Source organism: Anopheles stephensi, chromosome 2, assembly GCF_013141755.1.
Source record: "Anopheles stephensi strain Indian chromosome 2, UCI_ANSTEP_V1.0, whole genome shotgun sequence".
NCBI classification, from domain to species: domain Eukaryota; kingdom Metazoa; phylum Arthropoda; class Insecta; order Diptera; family Culicidae; genus Anopheles; species Anopheles stephensi.
This window is the reverse complement of record NC_050202.1, coordinates 16,412,242-16,431,966: the sequence shown is the minus strand read 5'-3', so window position 1 is coordinate 16,431,966 and position 19,725 is coordinate 16,412,242. Positions and strand designations below refer to the sequence as shown.

General features: G+C 45.7%; 5 protein-coding genes across 11 annotated transcripts in view; 3 read left to right on the top strand and 2 right to left on the bottom strand.

Annotated features, from left to right (window-relative positions):
- Positions 1–4,981, top strand: part of LOC118507192 (calmodulin) — a 32,718-nt gene extending 27,737 nt beyond the window's left edge. For 4 of the 6 annotated variants that reach the window (XM_036045265.1, XM_036045266.1, XM_036045267.1 and 1 more), the window contains one exon: positions 565–2,046. In XM_036045265.1, the coding sequence (XP_035901158.1) occupies positions 565–593 (29 nt within the window). In that variant the 3' untranslated portion in view covers positions 594–2,046. Of the gene's footprint in view, positions 1–564; positions 2,047–2,812 lie in introns of those variants that run through there. The other 2 variants (XR_004905611.1, XR_004905612.1) reach the window with 1 other exon arrangement.
- Positions 4,982–6,955: 1,974 nt separating this feature from the next.
- LOC118507190 (TATA-box-binding protein 2) lies at positions 6,956–8,512 on the top strand. The gene is made up of 3 exons (XM_036045263.1): positions 6,956–7,480; positions 7,553–7,990; positions 8,051–8,512. Exons 1-3 carry the CDS (start codon positions 7,226–7,228, stop codon positions 8,324–8,326), a joined length of 969 nt encoding a protein of 322 aa, XP_035901156.1. The 5' UTR covers positions 6,956–7,225; the 3' UTR covers positions 8,327–8,512.
- A 586-nt stretch (positions 8,513–9,098) lies between these two features.
- Positions 9,099–11,711, bottom strand: LOC118507191 (protein preli-like). Its single transcript, XM_036045264.1, has 3 exons — positions 11,115–11,711; positions 10,382–10,595; positions 9,099–10,319 (listed from the first exon to the last, which is right to left on the bottom strand). The coding sequence occupies exons 1-3, from the start codon at positions 11,204–11,206 to the stop codon at positions 9,972–9,974; spliced, it is 654 nt and encodes a 217-aa protein (XP_035901157.1). The 5' UTR covers positions 11,207–11,711; the 3' UTR covers positions 9,099–9,971.
- Positions 11,712–11,955: 244 nt separating this feature from the next.
- Positions 11,956–14,076, top strand: LOC118504900 (methyltransferase-like protein 25). Its single transcript, XM_036039966.1, has 2 exons — positions 11,956–13,123; positions 13,194–14,076. Exons 1-2 carry the CDS (start codon positions 12,488–12,490, stop codon positions 14,040–14,042), a joined length of 1,485 nt encoding a protein of 494 aa, XP_035895859.1. The 5' UTR covers positions 11,956–12,487; the 3' UTR covers positions 14,043–14,076.
- On the bottom strand, positions 14,062–18,750 carry LOC118504899 (probable cytochrome P450 6g2). 2 transcript variants are annotated; one of them, XM_036039964.1, is made up of 6 exons: positions 18,126–18,750; positions 17,906–18,053; positions 14,964–15,384; positions 14,783–14,889; positions 14,435–14,710; positions 14,062–14,378 (listed from the first exon to the last, which is right to left on the bottom strand). In XM_036039964.1, exons 1-6 carry the CDS (start codon positions 18,464–18,466, stop codon positions 14,094–14,096), a joined length of 1,578 nt encoding a protein of 525 aa, XP_035895857.1. In that variant the 5' UTR covers positions 18,467–18,750; the 3' UTR covers positions 14,062–14,093. The 2 variants fall into 2 exon arrangements, with proteins under 2 accessions (XP_035895857.1, XP_035895858.1); XM_036039965.1 differs by lacking the exons at positions 17,906–18,053; positions 18,126–18,750 and adding an exon at positions 15,463–16,266.
- Positions 18,751–19,725: the final 975 nt, after the last annotated feature.

Genomic DNA, 19,725 nt, shown 5'->3' with positions numbered 1-19,725 from the left:
TTTTGAGCAATTTCTTACTTGCACTAATTTTTCAAATTAAAATTGAATGTAAAAATGACGATAAATTAAAATATTGCACCACAAACCACGTACTTTTTGCCCCGTTCGAACGGCTTTAGACCGAGCAGCGTCGGGTTTTCGCTTGCGATAGCTCGTTTTGCCACACTCCACCACACATTGCACATATGTTTGATGTTGGTGGAGTACTAGAACATGTTAATATATGCATCCAAGTGTGTAGCGCAAACAATTTCAGCCAACAAAGCGTATGTTTGTGGTGTCTCCTTAGTATAGCAGCTCGCTCTTTACTCGTAGAACTTGCGTCTCTCTGCCAGCGATGGTTTTTGTGAATACTTAATGTGCACCAGGCTGGATGTCTGAAAACTGTTCTTTATCTTCTCTTCAATTTGCTTACCTAAAAATTGTTCATGATTAAATAGCTCTTCGAATAGATAAAATCCTCCTTCAACACCTGGACTGTTAATACAAAAGCATGTATATATTTTTTTACTTTCCCCACTTTTTACCCGGTTTTGTTTTTTTTCTTTCTTCCCTCCATTGCAGAATTCGTAACAATGATGACATCGAAGTGAGCTACAGGTCGATACATTGCGCCTTTCTATTTGTTTATTAAGAAGACTGTAGCCACGCGCAACAACAGCTGCGCAACGCTATCGATTTGGATTTAAAAACCGGGGAAGAAGCAAATGAAGGAGAGATACAGCGTGGGATAATATTGTGGAGTGTGGAGACAAGCAAAGATGATGATGATGATGATGCAAATGAAAAGGAAGGAACAAAAAGGAGTAAACAGCAAAGCAAAGCAAAAGAGTACAGCAGCAAGTAAAGCTAAACGAGATAAACATTAAATTAAACTTCAAAAAGCATAACACAGAGAAAAATACCAAACAAGAGCAAGAAACAAACAACAGCAAGTAAACTCTCATGATGGCATCAGTGATGAAGCACATCAGCTTGATGAAGAACATCTACAAAAATTAAGCAAAGAAAAGAAAAAAATACTACAGCAACAGCAAACAACAGCAGCTCTTTTAACAACTATAACCGAAACGAAGAAGCAACAGCAACAACAGGCCATAACTATCCAACAAAACGACAACAGCTTCATCACCACCACCACCACTACCACCATCACAAGAGACACAACAACACACATCTCTCGCTCCCACGCAGATGAAAGAAAGAGAAGAAAACAGAAAAACAAGGTAAAATTCTCATTTCCAAACAAAAAAGAAGAAGAAAAACCGAAAATCCTTATTGCAAAATAAAAGTAAACAAATGGAAAGGAACAAAAGCGAGAGTCGGCAGAGAGAAGGAGGAGGAGGAGGAGGAGGAAGAAAAAAGGCAAAACATATATAACTTAAAAAATTTTAATTGTAACAACCACAATTATAAATAAGAAGATAAATAAAAATGGTAAAAGAAAGAAAAACAAAAACAAAAAACAAACAAAGGGGGCATACAATCAACTGCTAATTGTAATAATATGCAAGGGGGTGGGCGGAGGGTTGCAGTGGGGGCAAACACAAATTTTGACCACACCCAACCCTTCTCCCCCTCCTTGCCTATAAATACATATATAAAACAGCTATTTAACAAACAACCACCACCAACAGCAACAGCAACAACACCGCGCAATTCCACTCAAAAAAATTCTAGCGTGTCCACTATACTCTATTACAAACTACTTCTACTTCTATTACTACACAACACACTGTTCTACAGTAACACACACACACACGTTTAACTCTTCTGCATCACAAACAACAGCAACCTTCTCTTCGTGCAGCTTTGAAAGCGTTTTCCTTATTCAGCCTATAGAAGATGAACAAGAAATAGTGTGAGAGGTGAGCAAGCAAGGGGCCAGTAATGGGCACAAGGCAGGCAGGATAGAGAGAGAGAGAGAGAGCGCGCAGGAAGAAAGTACCGGAAACCAAGTTAAATTAAATTAAATTTAAAACACTATCCTTAATCTATTTGTGTACATTTTTTTGTAAAAATAAAACAAAAAACAACCAACAACTACTACTAAAGTCTACGAAATTGTGCGCATGTTTAGTTGCAACACAAATACACACATACGGTTCCTTCTTTTGTAGGGCAGTTTAAAAATGAAAAAAAAAATCATTCGCCGGAGAAAAAGTATCGAAGAAAGAAAACTAGAAAGATTGTGTTAGGGTCCTTTTGACCGGTTTTTTTCTTTCACAAACCAGGATAGTGAAGACATCAAATAGGTAGTTGAAGTGATGAGAGTGTGAGTGAGGAAAGGATTGCTTCTATTGGTGGGTAGGTTCATCTAGGGACGTAAAAACCAATGGCCAATAGGTAAAGCTATTCTTAGGACGATTTGCTTTCTTTTTTCCGTTTACAGAAGAATATTTAAAAAAAAAATTTTTTGTTTTGGAAAGAATATTCGAACCTCTCGAACAGCTGCAGGTAACAACAACATTCCCAACACACTACTATACTAACACCTATTCTACACCTGCACCTTTCTCTATACACAAAATTGACCCAAAATTGGACACGTGCGCGGAGTTTTGTTTTTTTTTTTGTTGGTTGTGAATATATTTAAATTCGATTAAGATTTTACTACTACTAGAGGTTGGAAAACGATTGTGAAAAAGAAGGTTTTTCTTTTTGGTTTTAGGCATCTTTGCGGAGAAGGATGCACGAGGGCTGTTTGTTGCTGAAAATTATAATAATTCTCCTCCGTTTCGTTTTTAAATATCGTTGTAAATAATGTTATTTCCCAATTCTAACATATAACCCCCTCGTTCGATTATTTTAGTGTGTCGCCATTGCTAACGTGTGTAAAGCAACAAGCACTAAGTTTTGTGGCAGCAGCAGCAGCAGCAGCAGTAGCAGCGGCAACAGCAGCAGAAACAGCAGTAGCAGCAGCAACAGCAACAGCGCGCAGGCAGCAGCTTATCTTTCTCATCCTGAACATCGCGCAGAGAACCTGGGCCGATTGATATCCTCTTTATGGCATGGAGCGCGCAAACCTAATTACATCTTGCGCAGCGCGGTAGTGTTTTTTGGCAGTTTGCTTGCAAATGGGAATTAAAGTATAAGAAGCTCGGTGAAGGCAAGAAGCTGTAGGCAAACAAATCATCGTTACGATTTGCAATATTATCCATTCACAATGATAACAACGAGTCTCACACACACACACACTGCTCTACAGGTGCAAGAAGAGTTAAGCGAGGCAACGCGCAGCTTAAAAGCACGTGGAAGATGTCAGTTAACACCGGGTTTAAAAGCACGGCAAGATAAATACTGTGTCCGGGTGCAGCACAATTGGATTGCAGCTAAACCGAACAGTGTAATCGTAGAACAGCAAACAAGAGAGATAGTAAATGCAGTAAAAACAACAAACAAAAAAACATTATTGATAAAAATAAGAGCTTTTCACTAAGAACTACTACTACTACTACCAAGGCAGTGTGTAAGAGAGAGAGAGAGAGGGAAGGCTAGCGCGAGAAGAGAATGTATTTAAAAGAAACTGTTTATGAACAAAACAACACACACGTACATAAGTGCAACACGAACAAATACAATCACAAACACACGTACACACATGAAACGGTAGGAAGATAGGTTCGAATGCCGTACGAACGGATCTTCGGACAGGGGTAAAACGAAGACGAAAAAAAATCCAAATGAAAGATCATTTCTTCCCTTTCTTCCTTTCTTTCCTTTCGTCGTCGTTGTCGTCGTCGTTGTCGCGTTTGTTAGCGTTGAGGTAAAATATTTGAAATGCAAATAAAAGCAACACACACACACAAACAGAAGAAACCCTTACGAATAAAAAAGCAAATAACACAAACTGATAAAACAGCTAAAACAAAAGCAAAAACAAACAACAACTAAGCACACACACATACACGAACATGCACACACACACACACATTGGGAAGCAGTCAAGAAGGGAGGTATTTGATAATAGCAGAAGACACAAAGATATAAAGGAATACACACACAGAGAAAAGCAAATAGCTGGGCGAAAGCGAAAGCGGCAGCGGGCACATATTTGTAAGAATTGTTGTGTTTGGTAATTATTGCACGAATAGCAAAGGCAAAGCCTGCAGAGCCAGCAGCGGCAGCAGCAGCAGCAGCAGCAGAAACAGCAGCCGCAGCGAGCAAAAGTGTGTGAAAGCAAAGGAGAAAAGCACTATCCCCGAGGTTTAAACAAAAAAAAAAAACAAACAAGCAAAAGCAAGTTAATAAAGAAGAGAAAAACAATACACTAATAGATAATACACAGAAGAAGAAAGCAAACAAGCGAACAAAGCAGAGAGATAACGAAGATATATTAAAATAAATATATATACCTTATATATATACACACACACAGCAAAACAAACAAACTCAAGCAACACAACAAAGAAGAACACCCAACAAAAACCAGACCCCATTTTGACTCAGTAATTCCCACCATCATCGCTACCACACACACACACACCACAAGGCGTGTAACTCCACCAACATCACCCCCCCACACACCCACCATCGTGCGTGAGTGTGCGTGTTTGTGTATGTGTGCGTATGCATTAGTGTGTGTGTGTGCGCACACGCATCCTTGTGCGTAAGTGCTTGAGCGCGCGTCCGAGCACACCACCACGTGTTGGTGATGATTAGAAGGCGGAAGTGGAAGCATTTCACACACACACAATCACACAGTCACACAGAAAACCGGAAACAATTGGAGGGAACGGAAAGGAACGGATGCGGCTGGATTGGAATGGTATATCCCGCCCGGGATCAGCTGGAAAGGGAATGCGCCGATGGAATGTGAGCCCGGTGTGGGGGTAGGCAGGGAAAAGGATGCTTGGCGTGTGTTGTTGGCCAGAGGAAGGACGGTCAATGTGCGCGTGTGTGTGTGTGTGTTGAAACGAATGGACGAGATGAGTAACAATATAATAATTAATAAACAGCTGAAGAGCACTCTCTACTACTACTCTTCTGTAGTTTGTTTCTTTAAATATTATTCGTTTTTTTGTCTTATCCTTCTTTTCCTACTTTGTCTTCTTCTTCTTGGCTTAAGGATCTGCTGGGTCAACTGGGCTATATAGGGAGACTTAATTATGTCACGTAGCCGGATAGTGAGTCCTTGTTAAGTCGGTCGAGGGCACGGTTTGCATTGGATTCGAAACTGCTTCTGTCGTGTGAAATTTCAAGCCGGAGAAAGTCCTTGCACGCTAAATAGCCTCTCTATGCGCTGTGTTTTCTCTTTCGAAGAAGTGGATTCGCTTACTGTCTTTCTAACTATACTAAAGACACACACACACACACACACACACACACACACACACACACACACACATTCACACTACTATTTCCAGTCCTTTTCTATGTATCAAAACAGTTTCTTCTTCTTGAAAAAAAAATCAAAATCGTAACAGCTGCTCTGCGCTAGTGCTATTCTAGCATAACATAATATCTACTGGCCAGCAAAAACAGACAGTCAGCTTGCAAACATAGTCCAGAAGCAACATGTTCGTGAAAGTATTAACTTAACAAAACAAACTAGTAAATACACTACTCGAAAAGCAAAACCACACACACACGTGAAGAAAAACTCCAGCTAAAGAAGGAAAAAATGGGATTGACGAAAACCAAACACGCGAGATAGCTTGGCTACAGTTGGCAATTATACTTTAGAACAGGTAGTAAGATGAGTATAAACTAACAGGAAAAAAAGCATTCCAAAATGGGGTAACTTTTGGGACGGAGAATGTAAAACACAAACACTTAAAACAGAAGCACACCTAATCACTTGGATGATCGTGTAGAAAACTACTCGGTGACTTGTACGAATACGAAAACACTATACTTGAAGAGAATCCGAGAGAAACAGAGAGAAGGAGAAAAAAATATGGAAAATTGAATTCACAATACAAAAAACCAACTCCCGGTGTCCGTTTCTCTTATGCTATTAATTAATATTTAAAAAAAGATTTATATTTTCTAAGTAAAAACCAGACACACCAGATCAAGATAGAAAGCGGCATGTTTGTTGGTCCTTTAAGTAACGACAGTGTTGTACCAGACAGACAAGAAGAACAAAGGTAGACAAGACAAACGTGCAAACAAGTTGTTTCTATTTTATTGTAAATTGTCTATTGTCATGTTTATTTGATAAAACTGTACTTTCCTTTGTGTGTTTATCCTTGGGAGTAAAGTTTTTTCTTTGGTGAACACTATGTATGGTATTTTAGAATTTTATTTATATTAATTTTTAAGGGTTGTACAACGGTAAGTTCTTATGCGAGAAAGGATTTTTCGGATGGTTGCTGCTGGTACTATTTATGGTTTTAGAAAGATAAAGAATGCCTCCAGTTCCTCCCAGTTCCTTCAGGCTTGGTGGATCGATAGCTGTGACCGTCCAAATCTCTTAGGATTGGATTGAGGACCAATGCGACGAAGACAACGTTCGTGCTTTCCGGTGGGGCCCGACTCTGATTGAGCTTGACTCGGAATGAATGTTTTTCGGTGGTGCAGATATCCTGAAGGTGGTCAAACATACACCTTACAATAGATACAATAGATGGAGCTCACGATGTGAAGAAAGGATGCTTGTCCAATCCGTTTGGTTGGTTTGTTTATTCATAGTTTTAATCTAAAGATCTGGTCATGTTTAATAAAAGTATTTTGAAAGTGTTGTTTCCAGCAACTAATATAAGTGAGCGGCCCGTAACGGATTTCACAATTACGTTATTGTTTAAATGCAAATTTTATTTTTATTATATTTATCAGCTCTCTGGTGTCAAAAATTATAATAACAACATCTCATCGATTTTTAAGAACATTTCTATTTAAATTTCACTTTAAATCAACGTGATATAATTTTACTTGTTTGAAACGTTCGAAATTTGAATAATTTCCAACAATTGCACTGTCCACGCCCACTGTGCAGGCTCGCAAAACTGGCATACACTTTTGCTGTCATACTGTTCTACGGCACAACTGTCAACTGTGTTTGGCTGGAAAACAATTGGACGCACAGACGCAATTTGGCAGCGGAAAGTGCTTGCAACAATATTTTAATATTTTTAGTAGTGTATCTATTGCATTTTACGTTAATACACGCTACAAAACATTGTGCCGTGAAGAACACGATCCAAGGAAAGTGCAGTGACGATAGCGTGAACGGTGCACTGGTATTATTACCGTTTGCCGCTGTACTAAACCAACCACAAACATGGATCAGATGCTGCCCAGTCCGGGATTTTCGATCCCGAGCATCGGTACGCCGCTGCACCAGCCGGAAGAGGACCAGCAGATTCTTCCGCACGCCTACCAGCAGCAGCAATCCATGCCGAACATGACACCGATGGGTGGCCTTAGCTCTAGCAACTACACAATGCCGGCTATCGGTTCGTCGTCCGGCAAGAGCATGCACACGTACGCTCCGAGCTTCTCCGCCCCACAGAACATGATCCAGCCACAGACACCGGTAAGCATGAAAATACGGTTTGATACATCTTCATTTCAATACTAACATTGCCGACTGAATTCGCCCTCACAGCAAAGTCTAATGTCTCCGATGGTACCGATGACGGAATCGAAGGCCGCTGCTACGCCCAGCCAAACACAGGGCAGCGGTGGCAGCGTCCGGGATCCGGAAAACATTGGCAGTGTAAATATCCACCAGACGATGGGCCCCGCCACACCGATGACGCCGATGACACCGAGCGAACCGGCCATCCTACCACAGCTACAAAACATCGTCTCGACGGTGAACTTAAGCTGCAAGCTCGATCTCAAGAAAATTGCCCTGCACGCTCGTAACGCCGAGTACAATCCGAAACGGTTCGCCGCGGTCATTATGCGCATTCGGGAACCGCGTACCACCGCACTGATTTTCTCCTCCGGCAAGATGGTGTGCACCGGGGCGAAAAGTGAGGACGATTCGCGGCTGGCAGCGCGCAAATACGCTCGCATCATTCAGAAGCTGGGCTTTACGGTGTGTACCGCAGAATGAAACGGTTTCGGTTTTAGACTAACTTGCAGTTTCCCTTTGCAGGCCAAATTCCTTGACTTCAAAGTACAAAACATGGTCGGCAGCTGTGACGTGCGGTTTCCGATTCGGCTCGAAGGGCTGGTGCTGACGCACGGACGGTTCAGCTCGTACGAGCCGGAACTGTTCCCCGGGCTCATCTACCGTATGGTGAAACCGCGTATCGTACTGCTGATCTTCGTGTCCGGTAAGGTTGTGCTAACGGGTGCCAAAGTGCGGCAGGAGATCTACGATGCGTTCGAGAACATCTACCCGATTCTGAAGAGCTTCAAAAAGCAGTAGTTTGCTCGTAAGGTCACTTTTGACAATCGTTGTGTTTTTTTTTTTAATTAATTATGATTAATCGCCGCGATTATCAGCAGCGTAAAGTGTAAGGAACGTACGAGGAGAAGTTTTCAAATAAAAAGACAAAGCTGCAAGCCACCATATCCACGGCTTAACGGTTGTCTGCTTGTTTGTAGCTAATAATTGACCGGTGTTAGTTTCAAACGATCGCCGGGACAATCAGGAAACTCCGTGCCGTGAGAACAGACTGTGTGCACCGATGAGGACAGCAGGAAGAGATACCGAAATCCCATGGTATGTACCGTTCAACATTATTAGCCTTCAGTGAACAATCTTGCTTGCTTGTCCACTCATTGCGGTATTCCAGGCAATGAAAGGGCAGACGAATAGACTAAAAAAGGGCGCTTCGAAAGGATTCGCTTTTTGATAGGCTTATCCTACCTCACCTCAATGATGTCGAGGCTTGGGTCTAACCATTCCGCATAGGGCGCGCATCTCCAGCGGACGGGACTGGTCAACTCCAAAGCATGTGGCTGTGGCCTCGGATACCATGACATAGATCGAGGCTGCTCGATCCTCCTTGTTGGACGCAGTTCGGGACATCGGCAGCACGCCTAAAGATCCTATACGAGATACCTCGGGATGATACCTACCTGAGGTCTACTTTTGATTTCTGCCGAGCGAATGGTGATGAATGACTGGATGAGTAAAGAGCATGTTACAACGTTACAAGGACGTGTTGCAACGGCTAACAACCGCAGACACGAGATTATTAGTTTTAATTAAATTTATTCCGTTATAATGTAGCGTACAATTGAATATTCTAGATCGATCATACCACTATTATCCTTCCCAAATTAACCTATCTTTGCACGCGGACACACGCATCCTGCGAATAAAACAGTACGGGTTCGTTAACATTCTTCCCTCGTCGATGGCCTTCGCTCTGCCTCAAACCAGCGCGACAAATCAACTATTACTATATTATTATCTTTTGCTTTCTCTATAACCCTGAAGCAGTAGCAGCCAACAACGGACAGCACAGGTATTGCGCGTGCGGATTCGCTTAACATGATGGTGCTACCGATTTCCCCTTTAGAAAAAAAGACTCTGCAAGCTGAACCGACCGTGAATGCCGCACAGCACATTCACCAATCAGTGTGGAATGATGATCAATAACCACACATATCCCGTGCGGAGCAATCCGGGATTGATGTGGTAGGCATAAAGCGCGTCATGGACCAGCCGGCTCTTTGTACGGCCCCACACACACACACAATACTGCTAGAAGCGGAACAAAGCTGTATGGCCCTGTGCTGTTGCTTAAGTCTGCAGGATAACGAGTAAGGAGGGGGGGAGAGAGAGAGAGTGTGCGGGGAATATATTTCGGATTCCACTGATCCTATCGGGTGATCCGGCTAACACTACACACTAACACAGCTCGCTTGAGGGTAACACCCGTGTGACAGGACAAAGGACAGAGTGGCCACACAAAAACAAACGCGCCCAAGAACGCCCTAAAGCTGGAATTATTATCCCCGCGGCCGGTCGGTAGCACAACCGAACCGAGGGGGAAAGAATACGGGTACGAAAGGAGCCTCCCCAGTCAGTTCTCCGCCTGTGTCTCCTTTCCGTCACCTTCCTAGCCCTTGACGGACAGGTTCTGTACCAGGTGTTCGGCCTGTGCCTTCATGTGGTCGGACGCATGCTTTGCCGCTTCGCGCAGCTTCTGTGCCTTGGAACCCTGGAAGTCTTTGGCGGCGGCGGCGGCCGCTGCCAGCGCGACCGGATTGTTCGGGAACATGTGCTGCAGCACGTAGTTGAAGCCGTTCACCGTTTTGGCGCAATTTTTCTTAAACCGATCCAACCCGAACGCACGGATGGCGGTGCCGAACCCGTACACGGACGAATCGATCCACGCCGAACGGATGGCAATGGTTTTGCCCGGTTGGTCCGGGAGCGATTTGTATACGACCTTCTCCACTACGCTCTGGAAGACAAAAGAATGGGCTTTAGAAGCAGATGCTGCTAAGGTTTCCGGTTGGCGCTTACCATTATTTTGTTGAAGCCAATGTTCCGCGTGTACGTGACAAGCGTCCGTTCGTTGGGATCCACCACCGATTCCTCGACAATATTCACCGACTTAGCCTTGAAGAAACGTTCCCCCCATTTCGGCACGTGGTTTGTCTTGGTCAGGAGCCGCTTGCTGTGCAGCTTACCGTTCCGCACCTCCCGGCTGACGGTGTCCTCCGACAGTACGTGTGCGCTGCAGCGTCGCGTGCGTATGTGTGGCGATGCATCACGCGTCCCGGCATTGCATGCAAGGCGCAGGAGGAATCATCGTCGGAGCACGGTGGGTGATGATGCATAAAAATAGAACAAAACGAGAGGACATTAAAACGTGTTGAACCGGCAAACACACACATACACATAGCTATGGGAAGGAAACATGATGTAGCGAATAACTCGCGGCTGATGTGTTGCGCGGCTACACGCATTACATAATGGGAATGGGATGGTGGTAGAGAGCGAGAGAATAAGCTGTGTGTCGGAAAAGCATACAGCATGCTGTGTGTGCGGATCGCAGTTGGCTACGGTCACCGATGGTGATGAGTGCCGCAACCTAAATTGCAGCTATTTTTTGACCGCGACGCTTCTGCTCTAGCATCATCCGAGACCGTTTCACAGAGCCAGCGCGCCGAGGCCTGTTCTTGAACTGTCGAAATCGAGCTGATGTGTGATGAAATGCCACACACAGGTTTGTGTGGCCACAGCCGCTGCTTACCTGAACGGGTTTGGGTAGCGGTTCCAGAAGCCTTGCGTGACCTGGTCCCAGGAGTAGTTGTAGATGGTAGCACTTTCATAATATTTTGCCATTTTTGTGTGTAGATTCGGATCGGTTTGGCTGGTGTGGACTTTGGATTGTTCGCTCTCGGAAGGAAAAATGTCTTATGTAAATTGCACCACGCTACTCAGGAGTCGGAACGCTAGGCTCGCTTCACCTTCTCCGATTGATTGCATGTGGCTGTGTACGAGTCAGCTAAAATTTATCAATTTTTCACCACCCCCCAAACACTATCACGGCCACCGTGCACTCGTCTTATCACTTTCGATAGCAACCAGCCGGGTTGAGCGGTATTCGATTGAGATTAGAACTCCCGACGCGTGCGATTGAACGCGGCTGGTTTGTTTTGTACGTACGAGAATGCACCTGTGTGTGCGCGATTATTACACGCCAATTACACACCAACTCAAAACATTTGCAGTCGCCGACAGACTCGGATTGCGGGATCGATTTTTCGATGCGGTTTGCGAAAAAGGAAAACACGCACTGATGAAAACACAACGACTGGGTGGAAACGGGGGTAGGAGCGATTTTGACAGTTCGTAATTTCTGGAACGTAGCACAGCTGTCAAAGCTGAGCGCAGGTGTAGCACAGTGCGTAAAGGTTGTTTTATTCGATTCTAAAACTAGTTTTCCTTTGTTAATAATTATATTAAAATAGTTAGTTTTCATTGCTTCATTTATTAAAGAATTTTGGATAATATTTTTGAGTGGAATTAAGGATATTTTAGTATCGAATGGCTGCGCTCATTTTCTTCCATGCTTTGCTCAGTTGTTTGACAGTTAGCTCTGTTTACGATTGATTTGTTTACATCTGCTCGCAACAGCATGCAATATCGCAAGGCTTCCGCGAGCGATTTCCACAATAAATTCCGTCGAAATAATGACGAGCGCTGCAAATAATCTGACCGGTGTCGAACAGGACGAACAGTGCACTGATATAAACGATGTGTTTGAGGACATCTTTCTAACCGAAGAACGTATCGTCGATGAACACTTCCACCAGGGAATCGAAGCCGGCCAGTACGAAGTGTCGAACCAGGAGATAGAAGACTACGGTTACCGGTCAGGATTAGAAATTGGACAAGAAATTGGCTTTTACCACGGCATTGTAACGACAATTGCATCCCAACCGGAGTCAACATCCAACGAGAAAGCATACACCATTTTGCAGGAACTGTTAACTGCCCTTGAAAAGTATCCACACGAGAACGATCAGAGCGTAGAGCTGTTGCACAGTTTGCAACAGATTCGGAACAAATTTCGACGCCTGTGTGCGCTGCTGAAAGTCCCCTTCAAGTATACGAAAACGAATGATCTTTCGTTTTAAACCGGTCGCGATGGAACGGATCAGGCAGCAGGTGGATACGATCGTACGCTTCCTAGCGCCGAACATGGAATTCGTCAACTGCCACATGGTGGATTATCTCACGGAGCAACACTGGAAGCGGTTTGTACCGGAGCCGATACAGCAGGTGCTACGAACGGGTGACGATTACCGGGAGGCAAAGGAACTGTTCTGGAGTCAGTTCGAACCGGGGTTCGAAAGCGATGGTCGTTATCCGAGCATAAAAGCATTCATCGACAACACGCGCCAATATCGACTGGGTGGAAGCAAAGTGCAAGATACTGCACTCACGCTGGATGAATTTAAAGAAGCGCTTTCGAATCATCGGAAGGACACGAGGCTGAAAATGACGGAACTGATGAATGTGAAAAAGTGCCACGAGGTAGAGGTAGCTGCTGCGGCCGTGGCTTCGCTCTGCACAGCTATGGTTTCGGGCACAGGCTCAGCAGCAAGGCTGGAAGATATTTTGGTGATTGATGCGGGCGATGGGAAAGGCTACCTGTCGTCGAGAATTGCCCTAGAGCACGGAATCAAGGTTCTTGGCGTGGATTGTAACGAGGAGAATACAAGCAATGCAGAAAAGCGCCTAGAGCGGCTTAAGGTAAATGAGTTCACAATCTCTATGCTTTGATTATATCATATTCTTAACATTTAACATTAATATATTACAGAACAAAATTCCCAAAGCGGTCCGCAAATCCAACCTGGAAGAGGACGAACATTTCACCAATCTAGTGAGGGAAAACAACCTAAACACGCTCTACCGAACGGCCACCCAGCTGATCGATTTCAACACGAACCTGATCGAGCTGGCAGCCGAATACTTTCCCACCGGCAATCACAGCACTTTCTGTCTGTGTGGTTTGCACACGTGCGGCAACCTGGGCCCAAACTGTCTCCGCCTTTTCCACGAAAACCCTACCATCGAGGGAATCTGTAACGTTGGCTGCTGTTACCATCTGATGCAGGAACAGTTCGTAGTGGATGAGTTTTACAACCCAACCAAAGCGGCGGACAATCCGGGCTACGGGTTCCCGATGAGCAGCTACCTACGGGAACGATCCTTTGCCCTGGGACGCAACGCCCGCAACCTGGCGGCCGAATCGATCGAACGGGCGTGTGCGAACCGTGAAAATCCTAGCGACAAGCTGGGCTACCGCGCCCTGCTGCAGGTAGTGTTTCTGGAGCGTGGCGAGAAAAAATCGCACCAGGTCGGACGGCTCAAGTGTGGCGGGTTTGTGGAGTACGTAAGAAAATCCGTCCGACGGTTAGGGCTGACGGAAAGTGTAACGATTGCGGACGAGTGTTTGTTGGAGCTGCAGGCCCGGTTTGCGGTGGAGCTGGAGCAGCTGAAAGTGTTCTACCTGTTACGGCAACAGTTTGCACCGGTCATCGAAACGTTAATCCTGCTCGATCGCTTGCTGTACCTGCGGGAGTGTGGGTACGAACGTAGCTTTCTGGTGAAACTGTTCGAACCGGTCGTATCGCCACGATGTTACGCTTTAATAGCACAGAAATAGAAACCTGCGGATGCGAAGATTTGTTTTTCATCAACCTGGTTTATTCCCACACTATTTCAAAACATCCTGGACAAGGTCGGCGTAAAGTCCTTCGTTGGAGTTCAGCGTGAAAGCGTTCTTGCGGTAGGTTAACCGTTCCGGCGTGGACGGCGATCGATCGATACGATAGTGGGAGAGCAGCTTCATGAGGGCTATCTTGATTTGCAACGTTCCGAAATGGGATCCGAGGCAGGTGCGTGGTCCAACGCCGAACGGCATGTACGTGCAGGGTTGTATTTGGTCCAGGTTCTCTTTCGCGAATCGTTCCGGATTGAACCGTTCCGGGTCGGGGAAATACTGATCGATGGATGGGGTTAGAATTTTAAAATTCCTAAAGGACAGTGGTATCCTACCTTTGGATCTCGATGGATTGCGTAGATGGGAATCAACACTGGCATGTGATTGGGGATAACGTAGTCGTGGAACGGTTCCAGCTTGTAGCCCGTACTACCCTCTGGCAGTGTACACTGTCGCTCGATGAATGGCAAAACGGGATAAAGGCGAGCCGTTTCCGAAATGACCATGCCTAGGTAGGGCATCTCATTCGCATACGCTTCGTAGGGAATGTCCTGTCCATATTTACGGACAATTAGACGAATTTCTTCCCTCAGTTGAGCTTGTATTTGTGGCTGGAATAGTAAGAGGATTATTAGTTGCTAAAAGAAGCTTTAAAAATTCGGGAAGCTTTGTCCGTAACTCACATTCTTCGTCAACTCGTACAGAGCAAACGACAGCACCGAAGAGGTCGTTTCGAAGCTGGCCATATAGAAGGTTGCCGCCTGCGCCACCAGTATGTCACCTTTCAGTGCTACAACGGAAGCGAATCAGTAGGAAATTCAATTAAACTGTCCCAACGGCGATCAAAACTCGCCCAATACTAACGTATCTTCTCCGTCACCCCAAGCGTGGCATTATTGTTTTTCAGCGCAATCATCGAATCGATGAAATCGCCCCGGCTTTCACCCGTCCGCTCACGCCTAGCGATCTCCTGCTCGATGATGGTCTTCAGAAATGCTTCCGTGTCGCGGGGGAACAGCTTCAAGCGCAGGTAGGGCACCAGCTCGGGCATAAAGAAGAACGATGCCATCGTCAAACCGCGGGCCGGTCCATAGTCAAAAATCTTCCGCCCATAGTACCGGAACTCGGAATGCTCATCCTTCAGACAGTTGGCCTGCATGCCGAAGAAGGTGCTCGCAATCACGTCGGTGGTGAACCGGGCGCACAGCTCTTTAAATTCCGTCTCACGAACGTTCCCCCGTACCGCTGGCAGTGCGTCGAGTGACGCCACCATGTCTGCACCGACCTGCAAATAGCCAGACACTGATTGATTAGATTCTGAAGCGCGCGGTGATGGAGTGTAAAGAGCACTGTTTGGGGACACCTGCTCGATAAGTGGTTGCATGCGCTTCAACTTCGCACTCGTAACGGACGGTGAAAGCAACCCACGCAGCTGCTTCCACAGCGGGTCCCGGATCATGATCAGATTGTAGTACCCGACCAGGTCGTGAAATCGATCCGCACACATCTGCCGATTGATGAACCGGTTCGCATCGGTACATGTTAACCGTTTGATGAGCTCCGGACTGCGCAACACCAGTGCCGGCCGGGTGAAGATGTTAACGCCGAAAAAATCGCTCGTCCGCGTACGGGCGTGATGGTAGATGTGCTCGATATACTCAAAGTTCGAGTGGCGCTGCAGGAAGATCGTGCTAAAGTTACCGATCACCGGGATCTCCGGTATGTACGGTACGCCAACCCTGTTCCAGTAGTTGTGCTTTCGCCAACCGACCAGAACGGTCAGCAGTATGGCGACCGTCCACAAGATATCGCCCACTTCCAGCTGCATGATTACCGTGACACTGGCCGGCCTGTCTAATGAACTGATCGACCTTACTCTGAAGCAGCGGCTGGGACCGATTAGGGTGGAACGCCACAACGAGATATGTGACGAATTATTGTCGATTGGGCTGATAACGTTAAACCGTGGCCCCGAAATTCACTGACAGCTCCATTGTATGCATGTGACTCTAACAGGACAATTAGGTTCCAAGTCTTTGCTGCTGTGAAACTCGTTAGTGCATTCAAGTACATCGGGGGTAAGTTATCGGGGCCTGATTGTTGAATGGCTTATCGGTGCTCCAATCTAATCCACCGTTGACGACATGACCGGATTCACCTTGTTTGGGTTTTAATTGCCTGCCTTTCCCAGCTGCTGCTGCTGCTACTACAGTGCTACGGATTGAACTTTAATCACTTCAATTCGTGATGCGTGATGGATGAATCACAGTTTGGATTGAAGCTCTATGCGAACTATTCAACGGTTTTGAAAGGCGATTGGCGAGGAAACTTCTCCAGTTTAAATACCAGTCGCGACGGACGAAGCTGGGACTGTAGAGAACATTTGTAGTCCCAGTACTCACATACGCTTCTGAGACATGGACTCTGTCCATAACTGACAAAGCTCTCTTAGCCGCGTTCGAGAGGAAGATGCTCTGAAGGATTTTTGGCCCCGTATGTGTGGAAGGACAATGGAAGAGCCATTATAATAACTTGCTCTAAGAACTGCACAGCCCGTAAAGTCATTTTAGGCCGTCCACACGGACAGCGGAGGCGTGGTAAGTCCAAATTGAGATGGAGCGATGGCGTTGATGCGTCCATCAGAACGGCCGGGATAATGGATTGGCAGACGACGGCGCTAAACCGTGAACGCGCCTGATAACTACAAGTAACCATTAACATGCTGTAAACCATAATACTCTTCGCAGTCTTTACCATCTTGTCTTAACCTATGTTTCTTTAATGAACATGGCGCGTGATCATGAGCATAAGCATGACGCAGAGCTGACTTTACAGCTAAGGGAAAAATCACATTAAAGAAGACTGAATTATCGGTGTTGAGCTTGATCTGTGTTCTAAATACATTCAGGAGCTCTGCCCACTTCTATAGTGTATCATGAAAGAACATGCAACCTAGGGGCGGAAGTAGCCGCTCGGGGCCTCGTCGATTAGGGGGGCCTCTTCGGCGAGGGAAATCATGTTGTTCAATATCACAATTAGAGGGGCCTCCAAATATCTTGACCCACCAATGTGCCGAGCCATACGAAAACTACAAACCACATATGACATAACTCGTCCAAGTTGCTGCTCCAAGTCCTCTTTTTCCTTCAAGAATTCGTAAGCAAGATACTTCTGCGTCTAATCTTATCCCAAGGCAAAATTCTTAGAGACTATGCCATATGTGGTGCCATGTGGAGGGCGTAAGATCTAACAATGCACAGGACTTCCAAAGATGACTCCATATCTAGAACGCCCAATATTGAGTGAAATAAAATTAAGGAGGTCATAGAGTCTAGGAAAGAGTTAGAAAATAATCCAGTCAAGCATATATACTACCTCGACAGGTCACGGCGGCCTACCACATAGTTGGATAGTCAGTCCTTACTTTGGGAGAACGACCCAGATGGGATTTGAACCCTGGATAGTCCAGCCGTGTGAAGATCTCCCAACGGACCTCATATATTCGATTGGTGTATTGACGAAATCATCCATTTTCCCCAATTTCATGATAGTCTAAGTATTATAATGATCATCAACATGAACTTTTTTGACTAGGCAAATCCAAGCTGTACCAAAAATAAGGCTTTTTTTGCTAAGTTAGTTGCCCTAGTTGGTTATGTTGGTGTGGAAGTTACAAAACACCAGGTGTCTCCATTGCCTATTTTAAACCAAATCACGTTTCGTATAGCACTAATTCAATCTACGATTATAGCAACGTTGTCAGAAATCAATAACCACCACCCTCTCTTGCACCCTCACGAGCTTACCTGATCGAGCAGCCGGTACATCTGTTTGATTTTGCTCAGGCTAAGCGACGGCGTTAGGTAGGACCGCAGCTGCTTCCAAGCTGGATTTTTAATCATCAGCAAGTTGTAGTACCCGATCGGATCACCATGTGGATCGGTACTCATCGCGCTGCAATTAACCCGGAATCGATCACAGTTCCACACCCGTCCACGCCGTCCACGTCTTCCCCCCCCATCTTACCGATTGCAAAAGAATGCTGCATCTTTAATGAGCACTTGTTTGATGAGCTCCGGATCGCGCAGCACCAGGGTGGGAGTGATCAGCTTGCTGATACCGAACAGTGCACTGTCCCGGACGCGCTCGTGCACGTACAGCTCGTCCATCAGGTCGAACATTGATTTTCGCATCAGCACCGCCTCGAAGAAGTTGCCGACCAGTGGACGTCCCTCGATGTATGGCACCCGGACGCACTGCCAGTATCGTGTTCCGGTAGTCGTTACGAACCACAGCAGATAGAGCACGGCACAGAGCAGCACCAGCCAGAGGTAGCTCTGGACGACATCCGCGCTGGGGAAGATCATGACGGGTGGCTTCGAATGTCACCGCTTGTCACTGGTTGGTAATGAAAACCGGTCCAGGTCTCACTAACTACACTGGCAAACGGGCGTTACGGTTTGCTGCCTCAAGCTGCCTCAAGTGTTAAAGGCCCCGAGCAGAGATGACGCACCACACCGAGCACGGACGGACGGACGGACACCTAGCACGGGTTAGTGCGCGGCTCGTACTAAATGTGTGCGAGCGCGCGCTACTGCTGCTGGAGCATCGAATCCAGGTCGATTGCTAGTTGCCGGTGCTGTTCGCGAAATGAATGTGAACGCTGGAGAATTGGTATTGCTCACTGGAATGATCCGTCAACATAGCCGTCAGCATGTAACATGATCATTCTGTTCTGAGGTTATGTTCCACTGTCACTGTGAAAGATTTGTTAGTTTTATTCGCCTTTTTTAATGTTTAATTCAAACACACACACCCATTTGTCTCAGTCAAGCTCTCACTATCGCTCTGGGAGGTTATGCTCCGGAGGCGTGCTTTTGTTTGTTGTGTGTGTGTGTGCAAATCGTTGCCTTTTTTATGATCGGTTATGTTACGCCTCACTTATAAGGCTTCCAGGTGGGTACGGGGGAGCATGGAATGGAGGGCTGGTAGTATGTGTAAGCAGATTAAATTTCTGCTGCTGCTGCTGCCTCCGAAGCATACGCATTTATAACAATGCGTAGAAGATCCGCGCGGTGTTTCTTCTCTCTCTCTCTCGCTTCTGACTGCTCTAATTCTGAATGAGTGACGAATTTTGCCACTCATTGAACGGCGCTTCAAGGTGAAGATCAGTTTTTGGCTTCAGATTTTTGGATGTGTAGGAGTAGAGGGTTGGGAGTGGTACGATGGTCAATTCCGTTGGTGGTTTAAATTGATGTTGATTAATGGGGAAGAAGCAGCAGGTATGACATAAGATTCATTAGAAGATGTTGATAAGATGTACATTTGGCTTATCATTGTTGTAATTAATTGATTAAGCTTAACTTTATTTTAAATAGTTTTTGTAGTTATTTGGTTTCTTGCGTTGATGTTTTCTATTAATATTAATTGTCGGAAGCAACAATGTAGCCAAGCCATTTCCTGAAACAAAAATACCATATACTTCAACCAAATAGATAAAAAGCATCAACGGACGACTCAGCGGAGGAAACGAGGACGGCACCGGTCGCCATACGGTAGGACCGGGGTTCAAATCCCATCCCCCAAGATAGATTCGAACTGCCTAGATAAAGTCGCCTTATCGAAT

Bases quoted from the DNA above. Each gene is read 5' to 3' on its own strand.
- LOC118507191 (XM_036045264.1), bottom strand. From the start codon at position 11,206: ATGGCAAAATATTATGAAAGTGCTACCATCTACAACTACTCCTGGGAC. The intron at 10,596-11,114 runs GTAAGCAGCGGC...GCGACGCTGCAG, and splicing joins CGCTACCCAAACCCGTTCAG to CGCACACGTACTGTCGGAGG. The intron at 10,320-10,381 runs GTAAGCGCCAAC...TTTGTCTTCCAG, and splicing joins TTGGCTTCAACAAAATAATG to AGCGTAGTGGAGAAGGTCGT.
- LOC118504899 (XM_036039964.1), bottom strand. From the start codon at position 18,466: ATGATCTTCCCCAGCGCGGATGTCGTCCAGAGCTACCTCTGGCTGGTG. The intron at 14,711-14,782 runs GTGAGTTACGGA...TTACTATTCCAG, and splicing joins TGTACGAGTTGACGAAGAAT to CCACAAATACAAGCTCAACT. The intron at 14,379-14,434 runs GTAGGATACCAC...TCCATCGATCAG, and splicing joins CAATCCATCGAGATCCAAAG to TATTTCCCCGACCCGGAACG.
- LOC118507190 (XM_036045263.1), top strand. From the start codon at position 7,226: ATGGATCAGATGCTGCCCAGTCCGGGATTTTCGATCCCGAGCATCGGT. The intron at 7,481-7,552 runs GTAAGCATGAAA...TCGCCCTCACAG, and splicing joins TGATCCAGCCACAGACACCG to CAAAGTCTAATGTCTCCGAT. The intron at 7,991-8,050 runs GTGTGTACCGCA...TTCCCTTTGCAG, and splicing joins TTCAGAAGCTGGGCTTTACG to GCCAAATTCCTTGACTTCAA.
- LOC118504900 (XM_036039966.1), top strand. From the start codon at position 12,488: ATGATCTTTCGTTTTAAACCGGTCGCGATGGAACGGATCAGGCAGCAG. The intron at 13,124-13,193 runs GTAAATGAGTTC...AATATATTACAG, and splicing joins AGCGCCTAGAGCGGCTTAAG to AACAAAATTCCCAAAGCGGT.